This window comes from Prionailurus bengalensis, chromosome B2 (assembly GCF_016509475.1).
Source record: "Prionailurus bengalensis isolate Pbe53 chromosome B2, Fcat_Pben_1.1_paternal_pri, whole genome shotgun sequence".
In the NCBI taxonomy this organism is placed as follows: Eukaryota; Metazoa; Chordata; class Mammalia; order Carnivora; family Felidae; genus Prionailurus; species Prionailurus bengalensis.
In genome coordinates this window covers 100,533,778-100,550,242 of record NC_057349.1, presented here as the reverse complement: position 1 = coordinate 100,550,242, position 16,465 = coordinate 100,533,778, and the positions used below count along the sequence as shown (strand labels likewise).

The window sequence follows — 16,465 nt, the reverse complement described above, 5'->3', positions numbered from 1 at the left end:
ACAGGCTGCCGAATCAATTTTAATTCCCCATACACACAACTGGCCTTATAAAGAACAGCCTTCCTTTTAGATTGGAGAGAAGATTCTTTTAATGATCAGAGAAATTTCAAAGAAAAGATTCTCCTGACTGGCATGCATTTGCTGCTTGGTCTTGAGAAATCAGACTCCTAAGATAGTCACTGAGGCAAGACTGCTCTTTGAAAGCAAACACTATTAAATAGTACCCTCTCGGGCTGGTAGGAGAAAGGTCGGGCGGTAAACAAGAGATCATATAGTACAAAAGAAAAAACTATCCCAGAAGCAAAGATGGCCACTCTCAGGGAGAAAAGGTGGAGGGAGGTAGCCAAAGGCAAAATCATTTCTCTGCTGTGGATATAGGAGGCCTTGGGAAATACAGCCCATTTCAACAAAATACATGGGCTACAGTAAATTGTCTTCACCTTGAGACAATCACGGTGGTTTGATTTGGTTTTTATGTACCTCGGAAGAACACACTCTGGCCTTTCTATATCAAAGAATTCATGAGAGTAGCATTATGATTTAATACCATATATATTTATTAAAATATGACATAATTTCAAAGCAAAAGAAAAGACATATGAAATGAGTTCCCTAAATCGCAGGTCAGCCCCTTATCCAGACCAAACCTGTGACATTCAGTGTGATCATAGATTCCAGTTTCTAGAAACCAGAGCTTTAAGGAGCTTTGAACTCCCAACCCTTTGGTGGGCAAATTAACATTAAACTAGCTTGCTTAAGGTCACAGAGCCAGCACTAGACCCCACAGCTGCTCAATTGTAGTCAGTTGTACTCCATTTCCTTATTGACCACTTTCTCCTCCTCCTCTGTGAACTTGCCTCTGTGAAAGTGGTTCCTAGCGCTCTTCCTCCCCAGCCCCATACCCGGTGCCATATGCTCTCTGCCTGCCAAGTAATCAATCACATGTTCTTTCTGCAGGTGCAAAGTTCCCCATTAAGTGGACGGCCCCCGAAGCAGCCCTGTACGGGAGGTTCACGATCAAGTCTGATGTATGGTCTTTCGGAATCTTACTCACAGAGCTGGTCACCAAAGGAAGAGTGCCATACCCAGGTAAGGGCGGGACCTGGCAGCAATGGGCCTCCGATTGGATGCTGTCTTAGCACCATCTGGGGACACTTCTCAGTTTGCCTTCTAAGCCCCATCCTCAGCTTTCTGCTGTGCACGAGTTTAAAGAACACGAACAGGTATTTAGCCATAGGAAAGCAGAACTGGGAGCCACCATGGACATCATGCAGGCAAGCAGCTACCATGCATTGTATGCCAGGAGTCATGTGAACAGCAGCTACTATGAGGTTTCAGTCCACCCCAGTACATGGAATCTCTCCTCTCTCAGTAGGAGTGTGCATCCGTGGCTCCAGGAGCAGAAATGTGGCTGGCAGAAACTCAACCCAAATCGAGTTTGCAGACACTTCCAGGAAAGAGATGTGCTTTTTGATTACATTGTAGCATTGACCCATGGAGTGAACCTGGCGGGAAAATGCCTGGACCTGTTCTCTCTGCAGGCCCCAGCTCCAGATGGCCATAGAGAGCAGAGGCACATGCGAAACACAGTTTAGAGGCCACTCACTGCCCTGTGCTGAACAGTCAAAATATGCCCTAGAAGAACAAGTACAACATAAAGAAATTAGAGATTCTTAGGCCCTGGAATTTTTCAGGATTGTCAGATTCATGCTTTTCAAAGAAACCACAGGTTTAGGTTTTCCACACTTAAATTCATTAATTTCGACAGATGGTGACATAAAGGACACTCGTGCCATTTCACCTCCACGCTTTAGTGGTTATATTACAGCACATGGACAATCTGCTTTCTGAAATGTTAAGGACATATTTTTCAGTTACTGTTGAGTGAAGAAAGAACATAGCTCCCCCTCATTCCCTGCCTAAGAAAGGAGCTTAAAAAAAAAAAAATAGCCAAGATAGAAACGATAGTGGAGATTAATGAGGAATTGAGGTCTTTTGCAAATCCTGGGTTTGTAATTCTATCTTTGCAGTCAGAGGAGACAGCGAGGGCAGATTAATTTGTAATCCCTTTGTTCGTTTTTATGATTATTTCTGGTCATTTTCAGAGAATGCAGAGAAGCAAAGAGGATCTCTTTTCAGGTTGGCGTGGCCTTGAGACTCCTAGGAGAGCCAGGCTGGCACAGAGACAAAATGGACAAATTTCCGTGTCTCTGAAGCGCCAGCCCTGGGCCTTTCAAGATGCAGGTGGAAGTCCGTTCTCCTGCTGCGGGGGCGGCTCCTCCCAGCATGCACCAGTGGGCAGGCTCTCCAAGAGAGCCAAGCAGTATGCAAGAAAGGGCTGCCTGAGAGGGGCCTGGAGCACAGCAGGGGCATTTTTGAGTTGCTTCTCAAGGGGGAAAATGTGCAGGTCTTGGGATTTTGAAGATAAAAGGCATCTTTTTTTTTTTTTTTTTTTTGGCCTGAATTTTGAACCAATTTCTCCCTGAATCCCCCAGGTTTACGGTTGGCCAGTGTGTTGAATGCAGTGAAGGGGAAAAGGTTAATGTTGTTTTGCATTTCGTAAAGGCTTTCCTTTCAGTGATACAAAGCCGCTTTTTGTTTCTCAGGGTTGCACACAGAAACCCAGACAAAGGCGCAGGGGCTGGGGCCTCAGGGAAGGCAGGCAGGTGTGTGCTTCTAGGGAGAGTCTTTTACCAAGTTTGGTTCTAGCATAAAGAAAAAGGCCTTATTTTAGAACTCAGACTAGGGTTCATTCATTCAGCAGAGCGTCGGTGAGTGTGAACTGCACCGGGCATCTTACTCTACCTAGGAAATGAGTACAAATAAGACATTTCACACTCTCAGGAAACTGATTAAAGCCTTCCTGGAGTGAGGCACTGTTCTGGTTGCCTAGGATAGAACAATGAGCAGATAAACAAATGTAGTCCCAGCACTCATGGAATTTACAGTCAGATAGATAAAAGATGCATCAAATCCAGGAAGACATCAGTCTTTCCTGCTACTTATCTATTATTAGAGGAAATGATCCTCAAGGAGTGGATTACTTGGATTTACTCCCTGTGGGCCTCGAATCTTAATTCTGATAGTGGGGTCAGGGGCACCTGATCCAGGTATCTACAGAGGGACCTTTCCCTCAGAATCCTGTGAGGGTGGCAAAGGAGTTTGAAACGAGAACTGTGTACTTTATTATGCATAGTTCTGTACTGTGAGCAGCTGCTGACGTGCGGAAGGCTTGGAGAGCTGCCCCGAGTCTGTGAGGATAAGAGGACAGGTTCTGTCTGGGAAGCTTCATGGAGAAGGAAGCAAGTAGGGCCTCCTCCTCAAGTCAAGGAAGAGGGAAGAAGGTTCCAGACAAGGACCAGCATGCGGGAAGGCAGCAAAGCCTGGGACAACGGTGCTTGTTCAAGGAGCTGCAGGAATAAGGGATTTGAGGGCCATGACGTGAAGCCTGGAAGTGTGGCTGGAAAGTCCCGTGGCGAGGGCCTCACGTGCTACCACGGGGAGGCTCTGGGGCCTGGCTGGTCGGCAGCAGTGGCCAGGGGAGCTTTGTCAGCAGGCGAGTGGCCTGAGCTGCCCCTCGCCCACAAACAGCCACAGAAGATTGTTCCCAGGCCCATTCCTAGCCATGGGTGCTTCTTGGGTGTTTTTCTTGTTGTTGTTTTTCAACGTAGTTATAATCCTATTTAATTGGACTTCTGTATCTTACAGTAAACTCTTCTTGAGGGAGAGGCTTTTACAGAGGAATTCCAATTACAGGATTATTACCTTAATGAAGGATAACAGTTCCTAAGGCACAGCATCATTAAGCTTCATCCAGATGTCACTGTGCAAGGAAGGACCTTCCTGTCCACATCCTCGGTGTTGGCGTGGCCGAGTCAATGTGTGCCAAGGCATGGCTTCTCTGCCGCACCGAAACCTCGTGTCTGTCGGTGGTACCCGAGGACAGAGTCCCAGTGCCTGTCCCTCGTGCCGACATCGCGATGTAGAAATTTTGCAGTTGGCTACGGTATATTTTTAAGCAATTCCTTTTGCAAGAACGGTAGGTGGCGGTATTTTCCTGAATTCTTTCACACCTGAGAATGACCTTCTGTCACCTTCACACAGAGGAAAGGTACTTGGGCTGCACGACGAGGATGAGGTCAAGGGAGGGGAAATGACTTCTCCGTGGGCTCATAAAGCTTGCCAGGCATATTTGCGCAGCACGAGAGAAGTTCCAGAAGGGAGAATCAGAGAAGAAGCTTAGAATGGAGTGTGTGAGGTGTGACCCCATGAAGAGCAGAAGGGTTGAGGAGACAATGAAACATGGGCCGCCTGGTCGGTTAGCTGGTTCTGAAAAAGGAATGGATTAAAAGGACAATCTCAAACTGAATGACAGCCTTGGAGCCAAAGAAAAAAATACGGAAGTGTGACGCTGAGATTAACAGGGAGGTGGGGACAGGAGTCCCACACACCACCCTCCCAGACAAAGGTTGCTTCCGAGATTTGCCACAGAGATGCACATAGTTGCAAAGAACCACTCAGTTTTACAGGTTCCCTGGGAGCAGCCTGACCTGAAAGCATTCTAGGCCCAGCAGTATAACTTGCTTTTCTGTGAGCCAAGGTGCAGAACCATTCTTTGCGTCAAGATTAGAATGGATTTTGTACCGATGGGGTTGTTTATGTGAGAAATGAAAACACGCACGTAAAAGGAGTTTTCTGGGGTTGATGCATAAAATCAGAGTTCCGCATTTTAAGCCGTCATGTCACCTTCAAAACCTCCCTCACCACCTCCTTTTCCTCTTTGCCTCCACTGCCCTGTGTCAGGCTGTCATCCACTCTGCAGTGACCTCTTCATGGGACTTCCGCTTCAGTTTCTCTTCCCCTCCACCCATTCTGTCACTGTCACCACCAGGTTGTTATCCTAGAAAACAGAGACCCGGTTATCTTACTCTCCCAGTTAAAAATGTCTGTGGCTTCCCTTCACCTTCCAGAGAAACTCCAGAAGACTTAGCTTTGCATAGTCCTTACTAACCCTTTCCTTGAGGGGGAAAAAAAAATCTCCCGGAGTCATTCCACATGCTCCACATGCTTAATATTTATTGAGCACCTACTGTATGCCAGGAACTGCTCACACACCAGGAGTACAGCACTCAGCCTACAGACAGAAACTCGTGCCCTCACGAGTGTTTATTCTTCTTGGAAGAGACAGACAATGAACCAAGATAATAAGCTGACTATGTTTGGTATTGGCTGGGTGGTGATAAGTATGGAGAAAAATAAAGCGGGGAAGGGGGTGGAGGGTGGCATCTGAGGAAAGGCCTGGAAAGAAGCAAGGCTAGCCAGGTAGCTGTGTGGCAGGGAATCTTTCTTCAGAGGATCCCAGAGACAGCGAGGCCCTGAAAACAGGAGGCCAGTGCAGCTGGAGCTGAGGGAACAGGAGGTCTGAGAGGCCCCCAGGTAGATCAGATGGGGCCTTCCTAGGTGCTTAGTAGGACTTTAACTTTCACCGTTAGTGAGATGGGGAGTCACTGAAGGGCTTGAGCAGGAGTGACGTGATCTGACGTGAGTTCTCTCTCGCCACCCCCAGCCCTTCCCTCTGACCTGTGAGTCGCTCTCTCGGCTTCACTGCCTGCCTCAGAATCCTTCAAAGCCCAGCCCAGCCATCACCTCCTCCGTGTAGCTTTCTTCGTGTCCATACCAAGTGGCTCGCCCCTTGTGCTCACTTCCGTGATACCTGGTACATCTCTGTCAGAGCCCCTGACCGTGTGTCTGTATTTCACAGCAGCTCTGAGCGGCCAAGGGACAGGAGCTCCTTTATATGTTGCCAGTGCTCAGCAGTGTCTCCCCATAGTAGACTCTCAATAAGTGTAAGCATGTGGAGCGATGGATGAATGGATTGATTGATCGATGGGTAGATGGCTGGATGTATCAATGGATGGATTGATGGACGGATAGTTGGGATAGCAAAAAAAAAAAAAAAAACCCAAAAAACAGATTATGCCTATGAGGTTTTTGAAACAAGATTTTTTAGTTTGGCTGAGAACCTTTAAAGCCTCCAACTCTATTCCATCATCTCCACACGTAAATATAGCATGTATTGTCCCAGCCACGAGATAATCTCTGTCCTCAGAGTTGTTCTGGGAAATGGACACTGTGGTCAGTTGAAACACCATGTTCCACCCTGTTCTAGGCAGAATGTTCTGGCCATCCTGTGCCCTGGCTCTCAACTGAACACCTGCTTTGTGACTTTGGCAGGATCTGGCAAAGCAGGATCATTTTCTTAAGCACATCACATTTGTCCGTGCATTTGAAGCACTTTCAAATCTTTTAAATAAGTGACAGCTGCCTGGCTTTCATGACTATATCCAGTCACCTGACGATGGCTCGAAGAGGCAAAGGAAATTAGTGAAACTAGAAGCCACCTTCCTTAGAGAATTAGAAATCCTGCCCTTCTCCTCCCTCTGCCCCACTCAGATGCCCTGGATCGTAGACATACATTCCTCTGTGTTCAGCAGCCCATTTTCATCACCTGCACTCTTACTATTCCTGCTGTGCTCAGCATGCCGACAGAGCAGATTTTTCTTGGGGTAGGAAGTGATTAGACTCTCCAGCAGGAAAATGGGAAGCAGAATGAAAACTGTCAGCCAGGGGTGCTTTGCCCTCTGCCCTCTCCACGCCCATCCCCAGTCCCCAGGGCTTCTCCTTTCAGCTCATGACGTTCCCCCAGAGAGGCAATCCTGCCTGGATGCCCAGGAGTCATGTTGCCACCTATCCTTACAAGATCTCTCTCAGCCAGTGTGGCTGGCGAGGGAAGAAAGGAGGGGAGGAAAATGCAGGTGGAGAGGGCAGCCGGAGAGGAACTTTCCATTCCTGAGCGCTGCATTCTGCTGCCCTTCATTTCAGCTGTGTTTCCATGGCCTTCCCAATGGACGCCCTCACCCCCTTCCTCACTTCTTTTCTGGGACAAAAGAGTTCTTCTCAGCACTGCGTGATCAGCTTTAAAATTGTGTATCAAGGCACCTGAGTAGCTGTCACTTCTGTATTTACTAATATAGCAGACTTAATAAAAACAGCTGCCCTGGGCGCCTGGGGAACTTAGTCGGTTAAGCACCCGACTTCAGCTCAGGTCATGATCTCAGGTTCAGTGAATGTAAGTCCCACGTTGGGCTCTCTGCTGTCAGCGTGGAGCTCACTTCAGATCCTCTTTCCCCCTGTCTCTCTCTGCCTCTCCCCCGCTCGTGCTTGCTCTGTCTCTCTCTCTCTGTCTCAAAAATAAACATTTTTTAAAAATTAAATAATAAAAGCAGCTGCCCTGAGGGTATCTGGTAAAAATGGGGCAAGAGAAACAAAACCACTCATTATTGTGCCTTCTCAATGTCACTCCTTTATTTTCATTCTGCTCTTTGATCAGCATCTGCCTGCCCTAAATTTGTACTTTGATCCTTCACCAGACCTGACGTGACACATCCCGATTGTCGCCCAGTAAGACAACTAGAGCACGTGACGGTCTGGTAGCACAGGCTCGTGCTGAGCAAGCACCATTAGCATAGCTCTCCTTCCCCTGGCATTAGCACAGCACTGCTCAACAGACACAGACGAGTAAACAGAAGGAGATTTTTACAGGGTTTATGCAGAGAAGCAAGGGGGAGCCTCTGACGAAAGCCTTATGCACAATAGAGCATAATGTCCTTGGAATGAAAAGCTCAGTTTGCAAAAGTAATCTTGATGTCTGATAACCTAACATCATGCCCGTTGTTAAAGTGCTTAATTTTTCCATGGCACAAAAGTCCAGGTTCTTGCAACCCATGGTCAAATCCAGATGCAGCCTTGATCCGGTAACAGCGAAAATCCCTGATGGTGCAGAGACGGCCCCTCCGAGATCCATATTAGGAGGCTGCACAAACGGGAAGCCGTAAAGCAAAACCCTCTTCTGTCATAGAAGACCATTTTTTGTCTTTTTTTCAAACAGCTAAGAGCACAGTTGACAAATGTTGACAATTTTGTTGACAAATGAAGAAACTGAGGCCGGGGGAGGTCAGGTCATCTGCTGAGAGACCCCGTGAGAGGATACAGAGTCAGAAGTAGTGCAGCGGCTCTGCCAGCGAAAATGAGGGTTGGGTTTTTTTTTCCTTCTCTAAAGAACCTAAAAGAAAAGAAGGAAGGGAGGCTCTACTCAGTTAATATGTAGCTTAGAGGAGAAGAATAGGAAAGTTTAAAAGAAGAGGAGGGAGAAAGACAACAAAGAGCAAAGGGAAAGAAAACACACACACACACACACACACACACACACACACACACACACACACAGGAAAATCGATAGTGAGAGTTGGAAGCTTGACCCTAATTCGGAAATCAGGAGGAAGCCGGCAAAATGATTTAGAAAGGACAATCTAGTCCTAACAACAGGAAGTGAGTACAGTCCACTTGGCTGGAGAGTCTCAGCTGTAGTGCTTTGGGCAGACCGACTGGAAACAATGCTCTCTCCCTGACCATGTCTGGGCAAGCCCGAAATCCGTGGTGACAGGAGGCCCGGCGGAGGATCTGGGGAAGAGGAATCTGAAAGCAAACCCTGGGACAGCCAGCAGGCCCCACAGGTTTCCGTGGACTGAGGACCATTAAGCAGTACCCTGTGAGGGTGGCCGTGACAGTGGCCCATTTTCCCACGCCGTGAGAGGACAGGGGCCGCACGGCGGGGTCAGAAGAGGACGGGGTTGAGGCCCCAGCCCCTAGGTCCTCCTCCGATGTGGAGGTTGGGAAGCAGGGCACACACCCAGCTTTGCTTTGTGAATATGACACCTCCCACAGTCAGCCACGACTGGTGGTGGAGACCACCCTCCCACTGAAAAAGGGTCTGTATTGCAGCCCCTACCAGGAAACGCGGAGGCCCAAACTGTAGATGACCGCATTTCCCTAAAACATGCCCGTATGCCATGTTTTAAAGCTTCTGTCTTTTCTCTTTCTCTGCTAGCATTCTCCCCACTGAAAAGGGAGAAAAAAGAAAAACAAATTCTTGAAATGATTTTTCAAAATTATTCTTATTGCTGAGGAAACTATTCTTTTCAATATGAACCCCCTTAACCCAGCAGTTGTTTGTAGAGTAAAAACTAGCCTAAGCCTTGCTTGGCGGGCAAGCTCTCGATTGTGCAGGGTCGTGAAGGTGCCGTCCGCAGGTCAGCCGTGTGGGCTCTGGCTTACGGACGGTTGGAAAAGAGCCAATCCCGCTCACGCTGTCGTCACCAGCCGGTGTATTGTCTTGTTTCCCGCTTTTCTGGCAAAGCTGTCATTGGTATGTTTCGCTTTGGCCCAGTGTGTGGAATTGGTTACATATGGTCCCTGCGCTTTGAGAGGCCCAGGGAGAGGAGGCATGAGAAGAGAAGAAAGAGGAGGAGCGAGACAAGGAGCAGGCACATGACTGCCGGCATAGGCCTGCTGGTGGCCTACGTGGGTCCCCTGGCTACAGCCGCCCAGGAAGCAGGCTGTCTCAGGGGATGCTACAGGTATAGGGTCAAGTTACTCTTTTTTTTTTTTTTTAATGTTTATTTATTTTTGAGACAGAGAGAGAGACAGAGCATGAACAGGGGAGGGGCAGAGAGAGAGGGAGACACAGAATCTGAAACAGGCTCCAGGCTCTGAGCTGTCAGCACAGAGCCCGACGCGGGGCTCGAACTCACGGACCGCGAGATCGTGACCTGAGCTGAAGTCGGATGCTTAACCGACTGAGCCACCCAGGCGCCCCGGGTCAAGTTATTCTATCTGCTGTGTCTGGGACTTGGGCAGAGCGCTGGAAAAATAGGCCTGACCCAAGTGGCCAATTAAACTTTCCATTGGCAGAGATTGGATTAAGAGTTTAAAGAAATACATGAAATCTTTCCATTTGAGTAGTTTGTTTTTTAATGAAACGAAACATTTACTGACCTAAACCCAGAGCAATTGGAGAATGATTAATTAAACTCTGTGGTGCCATTTTGGACAGTCTCGATGCCAGAATAAAGCATTAGAAGGCGTTTGGGGGCGGGGGGGGGGGGGGGTAGTGGGGAAACCATGTCCGGAAGGGGCCTGTCAGGCCTTCTGACGTTCAGACCTTCTGCCTGTCTTTCCTCCCAGTTCCTACAGGTTCCTGGCAGGGGCAGAGACAAGGGGGCATTTCTGCAGGTTTGGGTCATATGGCTTCTGAGAGATTATGAAACCAAGGACCGTAGTAAAACACAGAGCAGAGGCTTTAGAGAATGCCAGTCCTCACAAGAGATTACCCTCTCTTCCTCGCCTTTCTGGCCTGGGATGTACTTGTTCTTGCTGCCACCGCTCGGGCCAGAGGCTCCCAGCCACAACTCTCGGGCCCATATGTGCTTCAGAATCAGACTTTTTTTTTTTTTTTTTTTTTTAAAGAACATGCATACAGTGCATGGACCATTCATTATATAACATCCCAGGAGAGTCTGAAGCAGAAGTCTGTACTCAAATACATTCTTATTTCTATAGCAGTGTGTATGAATCAACCAAAATAGTAAATAGCCTCAGGTTTTATGGCCAGAATGAGGTCAGTTCAGATCAGTTTTGCTGCCAAGTGAATTACCAGCACTTCTGGTTTGCAGATCCTGTGGGATTTAGGGACAGTGGATAAGGAAATGCTGTCCCCTTCCCCTCACTCCATTTGTCCAGAGGTCTGCAGGACGTTCTCCTGGCAGCATCATGTTTTTCCCCTCGCTTCCAGCTCCTCACCCCATCCCGAGTTTTCAAAATGAGTTTTCAGCAGTCGGAGGAGGATTTAAGCTAATTAGCCACAGAGCTGACCGAACACCCAACTGAAGAGGGCACCTGTGAAATCAGGCATGGCATGGAGGCAGGGGGCCCACATTGGTTCATTAAACCTCTCGCACTAAACGGGGCATCACTCCCAAAACATGAGCAAGGTTATGCGAGAATAATTAAATTGAAGGCCTATTTCAACACAGCAGGAATAATATATGGATTTTATCACAAGAAGTTACAGTGGCAGAGAATAAGAAAGCATCCTAAAAGGGCTTGTACAGGCATGCGACTGACGGGGCCATGGCTGGCGGCCACAGGATAAACCCAGGTCCAAAAGTAACAACAAAACAAGAAGAATGGCAACAGACCCCAGAAGTCAGGACAAAGGACAAGGTTACGCCCTGGGCCCAGCTCCTCCAGAATTAAACGAAACTGCTTCGTGTATATGCTATGGTCTTCTCATTGTATCCCTGAGATAGGGGGAAAAAAATCTTGGTTTCTGCATGGCTTGAAACCATATTTTGTTTAAAACAAACAAACAAACAAACCAGGTCAGAGGTTGGAAAGGATTCCAAATTAGACTTGGGGCCAAGGGAGCAGCCAAAACATACAAGTGCTTGGCAGGCGATGGCAGAAAGCGATATGGCAGGAAAAGGAAGGAAAACTAGAGGATAGTGTCTGGCAGTGATTGGAGTAGGGTCAGGGCGCTCCCCTCACCCCACGTATGGTATTTCCTGCTCTTGTCAGGAAGGCCAACGTGCAGGGAGGCTGCGTCCTCCAGAAGGGTTAGCAGTCTCCCCGACTGTCTCCTGTTTGTGCAGCCTGAGCTCGCAACATTAGGCAGTTCCCCCAGAGGGTCACAGAGGTCTCAAATGATAGATGGCCTGTCCAAGGTCATCAGTAAACACAGCCCCCGGAGGCGCCCTGTCTCCCTATGAAAGTCACCAAACCCCAGGGCACCTCGGGGTCGCTGGGCCAGATGGTACCCAGCCTTGCCGACATGATGGCAGATCTCAGCTGGGGGTGCAGGCTGGGGGGGCAGGGGGGGCACCAGAAGCTTGCCCGGGCACAAGCAAAACGAATTTATGAAGTTCGTAAGTGGAGCTTCTAGATGCTATCAACATGGACAGTGTATGTTTCATTCCATGGATTTCTGTTTCTTTGCCTGCTTCATTCATATTTTTTTATCAGTTTCACAGAATTGTAATTTACAAACAACAGAATTCAACCATTTTGGGAGCACAATGAGTTTTGACAAACATGAACTAGTCACACCGCTGCGTACGAGATCTAGAACAGGAGTTGGCAGGTTATGGTCTGTGGGCCAAATCCAACTCCCACCTGTTTTTTCTTTCGTGTGTCTTTAAAGGGCTATTAAGAAAAATAATCTGCGGCAGAGATCGTATGCAGCCCACTAAGCCTCAAACATTTGCTATCTGGCCTTTACAGCCGTTGATTGCTGAGCCCTGAAACCGAAGGTTCCCATCACCCCTCAGTGTGCCCTGCAGCCCCTGTGCAGACGTTCCCCTCCCCTTACCCCTGGCGACCACTGATCTGCTTTCTGTCACTGTAGCTTTGCTTTTACTAGAACTTCACAGAAACGGAATCATACAGTATGTTGCCTTTTGTGTCTGGCTCCTTTCACTCACAATGCTTTTGAGATTCATCGGTAGCAGTTGCACATTTCCTGTTTATTTCTGAATGGAGCAGTGCCCCTTGAACCACGTGCAGGCTCAAGGTAGAAGGAAGCGGAGCGGCAGGGCCCACACTCACTGCCTTGTCTTGCAGGCATGAACAACCGGGAGGTGCTGGAGCAGGTGGAGCGCGGCTACAGGATGCCCTGTCCGCAGGACTGCCCCATCTCTCTCCACGAGCTCATGATCCACTGCTGGAAAAAGGACCCGGAGGAGCGGCCCACTTTCGAGTACTTGCAGGGCTTCCTGGAAGACTACTTCACCGCCACAGAGCCCCAGTACCAGCCTGGTGAAAACCTGTGAGACCTGGGTCTGCAGAGCGAGGCCTTATCCAAGAGGCTTCCCCGCCCCCTCCCCATTAGCTTTCAGTTCCGTAGCCGGCTGCTGCCCGAGCAGCGAGAGCCGTCCTGGATCAGATTGCATGTGACTCTGAAGCTGACGAACTTCCATGGCCCTCATTAATGACACTTGTCCCCAAATCCGAACCTCCTCTGTGAAGCATACGAGACAGAACCTTGTTATTTCTCAGACTTTGGAAAATGCATTGTATTGATGTTATGTAAAAGGCCAAACCTCTGTTCAGTGTAAATAGTTACTCCAGTGCCAACAATCCTAGTGCTTTCCTTTTTTTAAAATGCAAATCCTATGTGATTTTAACTGTCTTCACCTGATTCAACTAAAAAAAAAAGTATTATTTTCCAAAAGTGGCCTCTTTGTCTAAAACAATAAAATTTTTTTTCATGTTTTAACAAAAACCAATCAGGACAGGTGTTTGGTTTTTTTTTCTTTTTTATAAATATGAATATATATATAATATATCTGTCCCTGTACATACACCACGTGGGTGCTAATGTGGAGACCATGGCCAACCCAGGCCATAAAGCCTCGGGACCCAGAGTGAGGATTTTACTGCCAAATCTGCATAAAAGCCCTGGTATTACTCTGCACACCAGTGGCATCCTTTTTGGCTTTTGCAAAGCATGATCTTTTTTTTTTTTTTTAATTTAGATTGCACTTTTTTGGTTCATGATTGTACCTGTAGATGGCTGTTACTTTGATTCTTTTCAAAAGCAGCTCCAGAGCTGGATTCACAAGTTCTGTTTCCAGTATTTGCTTTGACTTAACTGCAATTTGGTCTTGAAACCTAAAAGCGTGTTTAAGCAAGCCAACGGCCAATACCACCAGGGGAACTGGAAGGTGGATAACCACACATACTTCTTGTACAAAAATATGAATGCTGAAATGTTTCAAACTTTTTTTTTTATTTAATAAACCTTGTAACCACATTTAAATGGTCTAAAACCCATAGCGTTATAGTCTTGGCAACCTGCTAAACTTTCTCATGCAACTAAAAGTTGGTGGGGCGGGGGGGGTTGTACATTTCCCATTGTGAAATAAGTGGTTTAAACATCCTGTACTGCTAATGAAATGACTTTCTATATGTCCGAGAAGTCTCCAGTGGAATAACTATGCACTACTTTACATTTCATGGGGATGCACCAAAAAAAAAAAAAAAAAGAAAAAGGAAAAAAAGGAAAAAAAAAAAAAAGTACTACATTTTTAGTTGCTGTTTGTACCAACCTTGAATTACATGTTTAACAACAAATCAAAAAACCTATTTCTATTAAGTTTTTAATACTGGGTAGCAACTCTGAAATCTTAATTCCTTTTTTTGTTATGATTTATTTGTGAGTTTACATTTTTACATTGTTTAACTTTCTTAATTTAGTAATTAAAAAGAGAGCATTTTACATTTGAATTTTTTTTTTTTGTTCATTTGTTTAAATCATGGAAGGTACTAGAACAGTGACACTGCCCCCCTGCCAGGTGGCAAGGAGCTACCTGGTGAATTTAACCATTGTGCAGTGATTTCCAAATGACAGAAACATTCAGAAAGAACACCGAGAGTGGGGACTTCTCCCCCTGCCCTGCCCCGCCCCCCAGAAGGGTTAGGCTGTGGTCTAGCTAGTTCAGAGGATCATTAGAGCAAGATTAAGCATACTTTAATGTTTTCATCTACCGGACACTTTGGCTAACTGGAATTTTCTGTATCCCGCTTGTAGGAGAAAGACAATTTCAAGAAGAAGCACTGTTCCCCTAGAGTCAGTATATGTCTTTCCCAGTGGCCCTCTACATCCGCAAGCATGTCGCTAAGCAGGGAAGCAACCTGGTGTGGTAGGAGGGGCAGTGGGTAGACTGCACCTACTATCCAGGCCTGGCTCTGCGCTCATTCAACTGTGGGACCTCGAACAGCCATCTGGCACCTCTGTTTAGGGTCCTGAATGCAGAAATGAAGGGGTCGGATGAGATTTGCAGCTGGTTCCTACAGATCTAAGACCCTGTGATTCGAAGATCACTGCTATCGTGGGATTATACAAGGAGAGTTTTTTTGCTGAAATAATCTTTATATTTAGAAAGGGTTTCCAACGTTTAAAAAAAAAAAGGATAAAACAAAGGGATTTTCTGGCTAATCAAGCAAGTCTTTATGGTATTGTTTTTGGTATTGATGCAATTGCTAAATTGATAAAATTTCAAAGATCTCTACAATTGCCATCACATTACTGGGCAATTTATTAACACGTTCGAGATATTTTTAAAGACAACTTTGTTTTTAATCCTCACGTCCCACTAGGTTGGATAATTGGCAAATATTCTCTGGAGGATTGTTGTGTGTTTTTGATTCAGTCATTCAAAAAAAAAAAAAAAACGAAAAAGTTATATACCCTGCTTTGAAAAGAGATGCTTCTAGAAAACAAACTTAGTTTCTTCAAACCAAAGTATAGCCTTTAATTCATCAGTTGAGTTTGTCGTGGATTCTCGCCTGTGAAGCAAAGCCCGAGAATTGGGTCGACCCCAGGGCACTCTGACACAGCGTGGCACGCTGAAACATCTTGTGTAGGGTTGCAGTGGAGAAGTAAAAATGTAGCTATGAATACAGAGAAATCAGAGATGTTTTCAGGTTCCTTCTTCCTAACAGTAATGTGCTACCCGGAGACGTTCCTGAGGTAGACCAGTCCAGGCAAATGAAACTACCTCGATTCCCAACACATGCCAAGAAGCCTCTGTCCCTCACAAGTTGTAGACGTTTGGAGCGAGGAAACTAAATCCACTGACCAGAAAGCTCTCTTTTTCAGAACGAAAAATACAGACCTACCTCAGAGAGAGAGGGTACAGGTTCTGGCCCCAGACCCTCTCACTAAAGCAAGCCGAATGTTTTGGCTTCCCAGCGCATATAAAAGTTGTGTTTACACCACACAAGTCTATGAAATGGGCGATGGCATTGTAAAACAATTCATTTAAAAATACTTTATTACTAAAAAAATGCTAATCATCTGAGCTTTCAGTGAGCTGTGATAACTGATCACAGATCATCATAACGAATAGAATGATAATGAAAAAGTTTGAAATCCAGCGAGAATTACCAAAATGACAAGAGACACGTGAAGTGTGTCTGAAGCAAATGCTGTTGGAAGAATGGCACCAACAGACTGGGTCGATGCAGGGTGGCTGCAGACCTCCAGTCTGTAAAAAAACACGGTTTCAGCGAAGTGCAATGAAACGAGGTAGGCCTGGGTCCCAAAACGTACCTTAGCAGCAAGTGCCAGTGAAGTGTTTTGTCTTTAGTAACCTGGTAGTGAAGAAGTGCCCGCTCTGCTCCCTTGGGAGAGCTGGCTTCTGGCATTGCTGGACTGCAGAGGGGGACTTCCTAACGAACTATTTCTTTTTACTGTCTTAAAAATCAAATAATAGAGCCACCGGAGAAGGCAACTTGACAAAGCTCAGACACCGTAAATGTGACAAAATGAGTTCCGTTCAGCCACGCTCACCGCGGCTCATGCTCTCTGCGATGCTTTGTTCACGGTGCACTGATGGGCTGGGAGGGCCAGCGAGCCAGGAGTGGATGCGGGGCCTCCTGCGTGTTAGGGTGTCAGGGTGTAGACCCAAGCTAATGATGCATCTGGCTCTGACTTGGTCGTGGCAAAGAAAGGTGTATGGGGAGCCAGGCAGTTCCCCAAGAAAAGTGAAGGGTATTCATAAACCCT

General features: G+C 46.8%; 1 protein-coding gene across 9 annotated transcripts in view; it reads left to right on the top strand.

The window, feature by feature from the left end:
• FYN (FYN proto-oncogene, Src family tyrosine kinase) overlaps window positions 1-13,708 on the top strand; it is a 215,232-nt gene extending 201,524 nt beyond the window's left edge. For all 9 annotated transcript variants that reach the window (XM_043592132.1, XM_043592139.1, XM_043592130.1 and 6 more), the window contains 2 exons: window positions 958-1,089; window positions 12,517-13,708. In XM_043592132.1, the coding sequence (XP_043448067.1) occupies window positions 958-1,089; window positions 12,517-12,725 (341 nt within the window). In that variant the 3' untranslated portion in view covers window positions 12,726-13,708. The remainder of the gene's footprint in view (window positions 1-957; window positions 1,090-12,516) is intronic.
• Window positions 13,709-16,465: the final 2,757 nt, after the last annotated feature.